At 34.6% G+C, this 13,242-nt stretch overlaps 1 protein-coding gene across 1 annotated transcript in view; it reads left to right on the forward strand.

Moving 5' to 3' along the window:
• Window positions 1-13,242, forward strand: part of LOC122796734 (desmoglein-2-like) — a 273,226-nt gene that overhangs the window by 175,452 nt on the left and 84,532 nt on the right. Inside the window, exon 10 of the mRNA XM_044065443.1 lies at window positions 357-499. Within this exon, the coding sequence (XP_043921378.1) occupies window positions 357-499 (143 nt within the window). The remainder of the gene's footprint in view (window positions 1-356; window positions 500-13,242) is intronic.

Below are 13,242 nucleotides of genomic sequence, written 5' to 3' on the forward strand. Positions count from 1 at the left end.
TGCTTTGAGGTGACACTGTGTTTGGGACATAAAACTTCTAAAGCTAACAGCATGTCAAGCAATTTGCTAATAAAACCAAACAAGACCAACAAAAAAAAAAAGAGAGGGACAGGTTGGCAAAATGTTGTCTGTTTACATTACAGAATAAGCTACTTCTCCTTTTATAAAGAATTTCTCTGACTGATTTTATGGGTGAGAAAAAATATAGCTATGTGTTTATGTCAATTAAGAGTCTAGAAGATAAATAGATGACAAGCTTTGCTTGACATTCAAACCAATGTACTTATGGTCACATGCATTTAGTTATTTAAAAATATTTTCTGAAATATGTTTCTTAAATCCTTTAACGTTTTCAGATATGCAAAGGGAACAGATCCAGACAACTGGTTCACCATTGACGAAAAAACTTCAGAAATCAAGCTTGCAAAGCTTCCTGATCGTGAATCATCTTATGTCGTCAATGGAACTTACACAGCAACAATACTGGCAATAAGTAATGGTAAGTAAGCACTTCATTATTAATAACATTTTAGGATGGATAGCACAGAGGATCAAAGTGTGCTACTTACCTTTATAAGCATGAGGATTTAGGTTACAGGTCAATGTACACCAATACAGTGTCAGGTTATGGATGAATCCAAAACAGCTGGGTCAAGAGTTGACTTCTAAATGTGTAGAAGGCCTGCAATATTATTTCAGAGTCTGACAAAGAGTTATAGATGTACTTCAGATAATCCTTTTATAATAAATATTAGTGTTTACTTGATAGTTAAGGTATACATGATGGAATATGAGGTTCTTCAAATCCAGCTAAGTCTGCACTTCCAAATCATTTCCTCAAATGGGACTCTTTTGGGTTTGTAATCTTAACTTCTAATGGATGCTTCTTAAGTCTTAAAAAAAAGAAATTATTGCCTCACAGTTCAAACAAATGTTCATTTCTCTGCAACCAATAGTGTTACTTGAAGCTGTATTAAAATATACGGTGCAGTGGGTGAAAAAAAAAACAAATAACCAACAATAAAAATGCACTGAAAATGTAGGGTCCCAATGGTTAAAAAAATATTTACTTTAATAAAATAACAGCAGTCCAAGACAATATTTCTAAAACAGTATCGAGCACTTTCATCCCAAACAGACCAGGGACATCATCAGAATACAAAACCACACTAATACAACATCCCTTAAATACACCATCTCATCAGACACTAATTGTGCCAATCAACAAATTAAGCTAAATAAGCTAATAATTTACCAAAGGAGGAAACATAGCAGCAGCCTTGAGCTGCCAACAAATGTATTTGTTTAAACATTCTAGTAATTACAGTAAATGTATTAAATTTACTTTTGCGATTATTGACCAGATAAGTTTGGACCCCCGAGGGGGTGATATGAAGAATACATTAAACAACAAAGAACTTTGTTGGCAGCTCAGAGCTGCTGCTGTGTTTCCTCCTGGGCTAAATGACTCTATTTCCATAATGCCACCATTAAGATATAGAGCTAGTAAATTATAGGTACATATAGATTCAGCTGCAGAGGTTTTTATATAACGATGTAATTGTTTTAAAGGTATTTTAACATTTTATTTTATTTTTAAGGTTATTTTCTGACAGGGTAGATTGCAGGTGTTTAACAGTGCTATATATTTTTGGCACAGGGTTTAAGTATTTGTATATTTAAAGTTTGATAATCTTGTATGAGAAGATCCATTCTGTGAGGAAGCATGTGGTAATTGTCCTAATTATTTCCAAAACTATTTCCAAAACAAGTGGGAAGGACGAATCACTGTTGTGAGGGTTAGATGGATCACCACAATGATCTTGGAAAGATTCCTTCTGGATCTTCAGATGTACCCTGGATATCAGTGGAAAAGGTGGAAAAAACATACAGGAACATTCCTGTCTAAGGAAAAGAAAGGCATGTGTCTTCATGGCCTTCTTGCATGGAGTCTTGAAACAGAATCTTAACAGCTGATTGTTCAGACAAGAAGCAGGCAGGACTATTTGAGGAACTCCCCACAGATGGATCTAATCTTGAAGACTCTCTGATCTAGTTTCTGTTCATGTGGGTCTGTCCTTGTCCTGCTCAGCTTGTTTGCAACACAGTTTTGCTCTGTCTGAATGTAGGATGCCTGTAGGGTGAGATTGTGTTGTGAAGTTATACCCCAAGCTAACATGGCTAGCTTGTAAAGTTGATACATCCCGGTTCCCCCTTACTTACTGATGTGCCATATTACAGAGGTATTTTCTGTAACAACTTGAAGAGGTCCTGGGTACCAAAGCTGATTTAGTGAGTTGAGTGCCTTGATCAGAGCAAACATCTCTTTTATATTTCTGTGCTTGCATCCATCCTTGGTGTCTCACACAGTTAGCATTTTTAGCCTTTCTGAAACTGCTCCACAATCAAAGTCCAATGCATCTGTGTGGACTGACTTTGGAACAGGGAGGAAGGGATGGAGGAAAGGAGACCAGGGTATAGAAATATTTGTCTCCACCAAGTGATTTCTCTTCTGACAAACCCCAGCACTGGGATTTGAAAAGATGTTGGTGTGGGGACAAAAATACTTCAGTTACCATTGTATCTTTCTAGGTGTCGTCTTGCCAAGGGTATAATGAGAATCATAGATGTCATAAGTCCCAAAATCCTAAGGAATTCCCTCCCATAGACCAAAGTTCAAGTGGAAAACTTATCTAGATATAGGTCTCTGTGTTTACTGTCATAGAATAACTCTTTGAACTGAGGTGTCTGACACACCAGGAACACAATCCTGTGTGATGCAGTCAAAAAAGAGTTTTAAATGTTCTCTTGGAACCGTACCTTGGGTAAGAGATCTCTCACACAAGTGAGAGATTCCTGAGACTTTTCAAAAGACTGTGCAAAGATAAGCAAGTCATCTAAATATGGAAAAATGTGGATACCCTGTAGTCTGCAATGAGCTACATCTGGAGGTAGACATTTTGTGAACATTCCTGATGCACTGGATAGTGCAAAGGGTAAAGCAGAGAACTGTTAATGTCATCCAGATACAGAAAATCTTAAGAAACATCTGAAGTCTGAATGAATAGGGTTGTGATCATAAACCTCTTTTACATCTTTTACATCTAGAGTTACCAGCAAACCTGAATGAAGAAGGCAAGTTTAATATTGTAAATTGACAGCATTTTGAACATGGGCATTATCACAAACAGTTTAAACAAGGAAAAGTCCAGAACTGGCCTCCAAGCATTTTCATTCTTTGACACTAAAAGCATCCTTGGATATAAATAGCATCCTTGGATATAAATATTTCCCAAACTGGGAAAGAAGAACTGGTTCTCTCACTCCCTTGGACAGTGTGTGATGAAAGACAGGAGTGAAATAAAATAAACTAATCTTACCGATATGGATTTACCCCATGAAAAGAAGGAACTTACTCTCATTGTCATTTGTAACATCGATGGGTAATCTTAGAACCTATTTGTCTGAAACTATCTGTTGCCAAAGAAAAAATGGAAATTCAGACATTTTGGAAGGGAAACGGGGCTGCCAGGGTAGGAGAAATGGACAAGGTACCTTAAATAGTCATTCTGACTTGTTGGACTGTCCTTGGTTTTGGGGGTTTCCTGAATTCTTTTTAGAATTCCCTTGTCATTTCTTTTTAAATGTCTAGTTGTCTGCATTTTTGTGAGACTGTTTATTTCATTAATTCCCAAAACTGGATGAGGAGTTAGAGAATCCATAAAAAAGTTTGGAAAAGGAGGGTTGAAAAATCATAGAGATTGTCTGTATTTACTTATCCCTTTCATGACTCTTTTTGATAACCTGTACAGCAGAGAAACCAAAAACTAAATCTCTATTCAATCAATAATTTAAAATCTCATTTCTAACATCATCCAATAGGTTCTGACAACATAGCCAGGTAAACCTCCTCAAAACAGCACCTGTGGCCATAGCCCTGGAAGAAGTATTATTTGACTCATACGCATACTACAAACAATGAGTACCGACTTGTGCAGAGGAAGAAACTAAACTATGTAAAGCATATTTTCCACACAAGAAGAAACTGCAGACAAAACATGCCTTATACTTTCACAATTAGTCAGAATAAACTTTAACACATGAGCATGGCAAGTCAAGATTCTGAAAATCAGGGTTGCATAAGCATGCACTTTTTCACATATTTATAGATGATCTTCCCATCCTAGTCAGAAAGAGTATGATTGGAATCAACCAAAGGTTTAACAGCAATAGCATTAACTAAAGCTGTATCTAGTGGGTCAGGTTTGGGAAGTGTGTATAAAAATTAAAAGTCTGAGGAACTTTACACACTCGTTCTGCCTTTTTTGGAGCAGCAGACTGATTATTAGGAAAATTGCAGGCAGTGACACACATGTCCTCCTGAGTTGACAGAATTGGAAGAATGTGTGAATGTTTTGAAAATTCCTTCTGTAACAGCTCATAGTATTTTCTGAAGGACTGAAAAACCTCTGTGATTTCCCACTAAAAACACTGGCACATTCTGGAAATAGTCTCAGAGAAAGAGAAACCTCCGAAGGGAGAATCAGAAGCTGAGGTATCCTCTGAATCTAAATCAGAAAACCAAGGAAAAAGCCCTGTAGCTGTACTTTCATCTCCTGTCCAGATTCATAATCTTGAATCACTTCAAGAAAAGAGGTATCTCTCTTGTTTGTACCAGAAACCACCTCATAAGAAGGATCAATAGCCTGTATTAAACACTGAACCAGACCCAGGAGATTGTACCTGTATGGAAAAATCTAAGGAGGTATAGATACATTTTTAGTTTTCTGTTTCTTTCTGGCACAAAAAAGGGTCCAATATTGTTATTACTGGCAGCAGCAGCTTCCCTAGGAATGGGCTCATCATTCTGACTAAATAGGGAAGACTTCACTGTTCTCTCACCCAGGGCCAATAAAAGTAGCTCTTCCTTGCCCACTGAGGGAACCCCAACAGCCTCAGAGGGTGTGGCAAACCCTTGGTCCATAGTGGCTTTAGATGCAACACTAGAGGGACTGAAATAAAAGATGAGTGGTCTAAGGAACAAGCTATGGCCACAGCAGAGTCACCCACTTGCAGCAGTGGCAAATTGCTAACCTACTGTGTTGGCGAAGTCTATTTGCTTAACTTGTTTTTGTAGCTGGAAAAAGAACTGACCATGGGGCTGGTAGTTTGTTCCATGATCAAGCCAAAAATGGTGCCTCTTTTTTTGGGAAATCAAGCAGCAACAGATGGTAAAAAATGTAAAGTCCTTAAAAGTCACTTTTTTACCAAAAATAACACAGTGAAGACTCTTTAAAACACATTGCCAACCAGAAAAGTAAAATAAGCACAGTTTATCCACAGAAAAAAATGTTTTTCTGTAACTTTAAACAACTTTTAAACTGACAGCAGAGAAACAGAGCTCCGTTATAAAACTATAGTTAAGTTTCCGAAGATTCTGATAAAACATATATTCCTAGTTTAAAAATAACTTTCTTAAACAGGAAAATAAAATAACAGTCCCAACAAAGTGGAAGATTTTTCCCTAAAGGGAACTTATCTACCTATCAAAGGAACAGCACAAGCTAATTGTTCATACTCAATAGCCTGCAAAGGAGCATACTCTTCAACAGCAGGAAAGCTCTGAAGGGCTTGGTGGCACCCAAACCCATCTTTTTAGTCAGTTTAGCTCAAGGTGACTGATAGTTTCAGAGAGTGGAAGGTACCCTGAATCTTTGGAAGCTGGCAAGCTGTTATATCCTTGGCAGGATACAGTTTATATAGTTAAGGATACTGCAGCAGTGATCAATATGATGAACATTTAGGAGATTCCCCCATTGTATTTCCTGATAGCTAGGAAGTCCCTGTGACCAAAATAATTAAGACAATGTATACCTTAGTGTGCAACAGTACAGTGTACATATGAATCATACATTCTTTGAGGTAACATATGTGATCAGAAGGCGTAGACGGGGGTCTTTATTAAGTGAATAAAATGGAATTACTATAGTAATAGCGCTGTAAGAAAATGCCCCATCCTCCATAATCAGCAAGACTTATGCCATGCCTCTTGCATTAGAATCATTTGGAATATGCAACTTTTCTAGGTTGCTTGGAGACTCCCCACCTATCTGTCATGCATCAAGACCTATCTTTTAGTGTTCCCGAAGCAAGTAAGAACAGATAGTGGAGACTCCATATCAGTTCCACCGAAGGAGGCTGATGGAGTAGGGAAATTTTAGAGTACGGACCTTCTTACACATATGCTATCTTTATCATGTTCACAAAATTAATATCAAATAAGAAGGTCCATCCAGAATAATTAGCTAGATGGAGGAGTCCTTAGCTAGTTTTCCTAGGTAGACATTGTCCTGAGAGTAAATTGTGGGCAGTGGTAAAAAAAAGTAGGGATGGAACTAGATACATTTTGGAGTAGGATAAAAAAAAAGAGTAAAACAGGAAGAGTGTAAAAATGAAGAAATAAAATCTTTCGTAGAAATTTTTTTTTGTGGAAAATAAAAACTGATGACATGGAAAAAGATAGAAAAGTATGATATAAGACTGCAATGATAAAACATTGCTGTGTAATACCATGGGAAAATCTAACAAATGAAAAAAAATAAAGCTACAAAAATATGAAGCAAATGGTATAACCAGAAAGTAGAATGTCAAGATTTTTTTGGAGACTGGTAATAGATAAATTACCAGTAAAAGGAAATGTGCAATATTAAAAGAAAAGTGACAAAATATGAATACAGTGTTGAGAAGAAACTACAGAACATGTGTTTTTGAAATGTAAAAGTAAAAACATTTATCGGGGGAAAAAGTATGTAAAGAATATTTTTTGAAGGTATAAAATAAGTGGATCAAATAAATATGAATATGATTAAATATGGATGTTATAAGAAAAAAAGTAAAGAATATGTTAAAAGAACAGATAAAAAATTATTTTATGTCATATGGGTTACATGGAATGGAAGAATGAATGAAATTGTGTGTAATGGTAAATGGATTTAGCAACAATACAAAGTAAAATCAAATGGTGGTTATGGAAAAAGAGTGGTGGTCTAATAGGGATGAAAATTTAGTATGACTGGAAAGGAAATTATGAATATGCGTAAATATATTTGTGTATATACATATATATATTTCCAAATAGTTACAAATATATAAATATGTTGTAAATAAGTTCATTTTGTAAATAAATAAAGGACCCCTACTCTTTTCAGTAGGTGCTGTGGGATCTTTTATATCCACCTGAACTACCACCAACTCAATCAGATGGGGCTTTCATTTAACATCTCATCCAAAGGATGACATACTCAGGAGTGCAGCATCACCCTTATGTCAGTTATCAGTCTTCCTACATGTGAATAGAACCCACAGCCTTCTGCACCAAAGGAGAATGCACTACCACTTGCGCCCCTAACACTGCTTACTACTAATAACACATGAACAAATTCCAGTCTTCAAAACATATGTATATATCTTTAGGAGCACAATTGCTAAAGATGTGACCCTAAATTAAATAAATTGAGTGCTGGTTTGCCACTAGCTATTGATTGTTGCTCTTGCTGTTAGTGCTGTCGAGTGGTGAATGACTCACGATGACCCTTCAGCTAATTATCTAAACCACCCACAGAGGTTTCTTGGTAGAGATGTGAAACTGGACTGCTAGGCCTTTCTTCCTGTCAGCCCTCTCCAGCAAATTCCAGTCCATTCTTGCATCCAAGCCATTAGCATAAAAATGGACCCACTGTGTCTGCATCATCAGGATGTTGTTGTAATGCTCAAGCTGTTTTAAATATTAATTAAAACTAAATTATTGAATTGTTTGTATCACGTAACTTTGCAGCATTTTTTTAAATCCACTGTGCAAAGTTAACTTACTTTGTTGTAGAATTCAAAAATAAACGTGTGCAAATTATCCCAGGTTTACTGTAAATGTTTATATATACTATAGTTTTATAACTGTTATAGATTGAAAGCTTGAGCAAAAATGTAGTAAGTATGTTTAGAAGTTTTCATTAAAGAAGTTGTATTTATATATATGATGTATCAGGAATACTAACCAAGCAGTAACTGTACTACATACAAAGGTTAGGATCAAGAAAACAACAAATTCAATTTCATAACACCATTGATTATAATTGTTTGATATTCCATGAGTCATAATTGCAAACCCTGGAAGAGACAGAGTGAATGAACAAAAAACACAACTTACATATTCCAAGTTCGAGACTCCTCTTTCTCAGATTATTCTCTTTTCCCTGAGGTATGGCAATTTCACAGTTGGCACATATAATTTGGATTGCCTCCTAAAAAATATATTTGAAAGGGAGAACACCAATGTTCAACATTCACTGTACTCCTGCATTTTCATACTTTTGTTTCATAATTTCAGGACTCAGAGTTGTGAGTCTCAGAATGATAACAGGAAGTCAGTCAGCCAGCATTTTACTCCTTAGTTATTTTCAATAAACAGATGCTCATTTTAGTTCTTGAAAATGTTCATTATAGCAGTATTCTTTTTTTTTTCCAAAATCCCTTTATTTGAATTTTCAAATATTAACAGTGATACATCCAATCAAACACACAAAACAAACAGTACATACAAAAAGGAAACATTCAAAAAACTAATAACACAAGAAATGTATATACACTATATACAATAGAAGTCACTACATCATCAAATGGAGTATAAAAGTTTTTTAACATCACTTAAGAAAGTAAGGGATAGTATAAGGGACATGTTTTATGAAGAAGATAAATATAGAAATTCAACCACTTATTATACTTAATGTAATTAGAGAATACAATTAGATATATAAAGAGGAAAAAAAAGAAAAAACTAAAAACTGGTTATAATGCAGTTATTGCATAATATAAATTTGTATTATCATGTCAGTGTACAGACTATCTTTCTTTGTTAAGAATTACATCTAGTAAGTAACCCCGATATTTTTGATAAGTGTTTCTTTTTTGTTTTTGTATAAACTAGTTTGTGAGATGAGATATATTTAATAGCAAGGTTGCTAAAGCCTTCCGATGTAATTGGACATATGACATTCCAATTTTTAGTGATATAAAATTTAATAAGGGCACACACTGTGATAAGGACACCTTTTTTTATTTTTGGAAGTTGAGTTGTGTTAATGTGCAATATAGCCATCTCTCATGACAGGGTTGATTTTTCATATCCTATCTTCTCTAACCTAGCTCTTAAAGAGCACCATAGGTTGTGTACCTTGTTTCATTTCCATATGACATGGAGAATATCTGCACTTTGGTTTGGGCAGTGAGGACATATAGGTGAGAAGTTGGGATTGAACTTATTTAGTTTTGATGGGTATAGTATACATTGTTATTTATCATAATTTGTGTATATAGCAGCTTATTAAAAGGAATGAATTTTATCGTATTCTCAATGGCCAGTCTCTTATTTTCATCTGTCAGAGATTGTTTTTTTTTCTTGCCAGTAGTTTGAAAATAATAGAGAATTCTGGTGTTTTATATTCATTACAAGTTTATATGTTCTAGAAATTGTTTTCCCTTTCATCTCAAGGTTCTCTAGTATTAGTTTTATTAATTTAATGTCCTGCAAGTCGACTTGTGTTTGTGAGAATTTAGCATTTATGAGATATGGATTTGGGTAAGAATAACAGTATATTTCTTAGTAAGATTTAGTTCTAGTCTTATTTGTTCTATATTGGATTCTCTCCGTTGGTATAGTTCCCATACTGTGAGATCTTTTATCAGAGGGTAATTTGTTAGATTTAAGGATTTATTGTGTTTAGTAGGTTGGGATTTAGGTGGAGTGGTTGTATAAAAGCAAGAGCATCTAATAATTGCAATGATTTAAATTATTTATGTGTAGTAAGAATCATGTATTTAATTAGTGGGTGTATGTTCTTCATGAATATGCCATTTTGATTTAGGTTTAAAAATGGTAGGGATTTGCTGTTATACCCAAGGGATTTCAGTTGTTCAGACCAGATTTTGGTCCATTGGGGTGTCCAGGTATTCACATACGGGTCATGGCTTATTATCTATATTAGTCTGTAGGCAGTAATTTTACTATAATAGAGTCTGAAATCAGGTAACCCCAATCCCCCTTTATCTTTGGTAAGTGTAAGTACAAATTTGTCATATTTAATTCTAGTGGATGTGTGGTACCATAAGAATCTTGGTATAGCTTTTTCTATATCAAGGAAGAATTTTTGAGGAACATTTGAAAAAGTAGCATTTAGTTGAAAGAGTATTCTTGGTAAAAGGTTCATCTTAACCACACTAGCTTTTGAGAGTAATGACATATTAATATTCTTCCACCTATTGATATCACTTTCAATACTGGTCCATGTATGCAATATGTTATTCTTTATCATATCCTTAAAGTCAGGAGTAAATATTATTCCTAGGTATTTTATCTGGTAACTTATCCTGATCTCACTCATGGGAAAGTAAAATTCCTTATGACCTATAAGATTCATGGGAAATATGTGGGATTTGTTTAGACTTCAATTATAGTTAGAGATTTCAGATAACTCATCTACAGTTTTAAGTATTTTTGGGAGGTCAGTAGTGGGAAGTTGAAAATATATATTTAAGTCATCAGCAAAAGCGGAGAATATAAGATTTGTATTATAGATTCAAGGTATGTAATGGAAGTTTTTTTTGTGAAATAAACAAAAGGAGAGGTTCTAAATAAAGACTAAAGAGGTATGGAGAAAGAGGGCAACCTTGTCTTGTACCATTGGATAACAGTATAGGGTTAGTTTTGAGCTTATTTATCTGAATAGTAGTAGAAGCTTTCTGATATAGAACCTTATTTATCCTTATGAATTCCTGAGGAAAACCATATAAAGACAATATAGTAAATAGGAAATGTAAATTAACTCTATCAAAAGCTTTGGTTGCATCCGCCATGAGGACATATTTGGGGCATTTGTCACTATTAAGAAGTCTGATAATGGTATCTAAAAGGAGGGTGTTATCACTTGTTTGCCTGTTTATAATAAAGCCCATTTGTTCTCAGGAAATGATAGAGGGGAGTACATTCTTAAGTCTATTTGCTATAACATGAGCTAGGATCTTAAGGTCAGTATTTATCAGGGCTATTGGTCTATAGTTTGCTGGATCTGTTGGGTCAGAATTCAGTTTTGGAATTAACACTGTTTTGGAGTTATTTAAATAATTATGTGTTATTCCATGTTATACTATAAAATTTAAAACTTTTAATAATACTTTGAAAATAGGTTCCATGAATAGTTTATAAAATTCAGAGGTGTAGCCGTCGGGCCCAGGGGAGGGAGGAGACGGAATAAGTAACAATGATTTGAGAACACTTAAGCAAGAACTTACACTGCCATTACATCTATTATTCACTAGGACATATAAATATGGGGAGATTCCTCAAGATTGGAGACATGCACTTATTAAACATGTCGTTAAGGGAAAGGGAAGTAGGACAAACCCAGAATCATATAGACCCTTAAGTCTACTTTCAGGTTGTGGAAAAATAATGGAGAAGGTAATACTGGATAAGTTATTGTCAGAACTGGATAGGTTGGGACTTGAAACCATATATCAGCATGCATATGTTGAAAATAGATCTATTACCACCTGTAACATGATGTTCTATAACAATATAATAACAGCTATGAATGAAAAATTGTGCTGTGATGTAATTTATATAGATTTAACTTCAGCATTTGACAGGGTCATGCACAAAACACTGATCAATAAATTAGTACAACTAGGTATTGATGTACTGTTGATAAGATGGATAGTTGCATGGCTTACAAATAGGACATGGCAAATATCACATACCAATTGGATAGGTGAAATCCTTGGTTATAGTCAAGGTGTCCCACAGGGCTCTGTACTAGGCCCTTACTTGTTTAGACTGTATCTTTCAGACCTTACTTTTTCATCTGAGGTGTTCTACAGTCTATATGCTGACGACCTGAAACTGGGTAAACTGATTACAAGTGTTACAGATAAGGCATGTCTGCAAAATAATTTGACTAAATTGACCATTTGGGCACAGGAGAATAATATGTTGATAAATACATCAAAAACTAAGCATATGAGATTTGGGAGACATAAACTGAAAGGTGAATATTTAATACAGCACACAGTGATTGAAACTGTAGACTCATTTAAGGACCTGGGTATATGGGTAGATTCAGCTATGAGTTTTTCTAATCATATCAACCAATTGGCTAATGATAGTTATAGAACTATAGGTTGTATAAAAAGATTTATAAAGTCTAGGAAATCAAACATAATGAAGTCATTGTTAGTTAGTTACATTAGACCCAAACTTGAGTATGGAATAACAATATGGAAACCCTATAGGAAAACAAGCATGAATAAACTGGAAAGAGTACACTGGAAATATACTAAGGGCATCCATGGATGTGAAAATCTAAGTTATTATGAAAGACTAAAATATCTGAACTTGTACAGTGTCTCATAGATATTTAAGAGGAGATCTTATTCAGGTATATAAGACATTTAGGGACAACTACCTCTGGGAATGTTTGGGGTTATCAAAAAGTACTAGAGAATCATCAGATAACCTATGTAGAAGATTCTATAGGAATGAGAAGTGTACTAATTGGTTCTCTGACAGAGTAGCTGATGCTTGGAACATACTACCAAATTACATTAAAGCAAGTACTAGTTTAGATATTTTTAAGAACAACCTAGACATTTATTATGGAAACAAATGTTTTGGCATATTGGCAAGCTAGAAGGGCTTTAATGCCCGTGCTTGAAACATTTGCATGTATGTATTTACCAGGTTTGAGTTTGTTTATTGCAGCTTTTGTCTCATTTAGTTGCAGGGGTGTTTTTAGGAGTTTTTTTTATCTTCCGTAAGTTGTGAAAATTTTATATTATGTATAAAATCACCAAAATTGTCTGTACATTGTATAGTTTCTTATATATGTCTTCAAAAGCATCTACAATATCTTGGTCCATATGCTTCACAAGTCCTTCATACACTATTTCTTTAATTCTCGACGGGCCATTTTTTATGTTAATTAGTCTAGCTAAGAATTTTGAAGGTGTTTGTGCCCTTTCTGAATATTGATATATTGACCTTAATTCTAACAGGGGGATATTTTCTAGATAGTCTTTGTGTAATTGCTTTTGACAGTCTATTACTTTTTCCTCCAGGTCTTTAGAGTATTTTTTCTGAAGTTCTAATTCATAAATATTTATTTGAGTTTTTAGTTCCTTTTTAAAGTTATTGTA

This window comes from Protopterus annectens, chromosome 3.part0 (assembly GCF_019279795.1).
Source record: "Protopterus annectens isolate FY-2018-M chromosome 3.part0, PAN1.0, whole genome shotgun sequence".
In the NCBI taxonomy this organism is placed as follows: Eukaryota; Metazoa; Chordata; order Ceratodontiformes; family Protopteridae; genus Protopterus; species Protopterus annectens.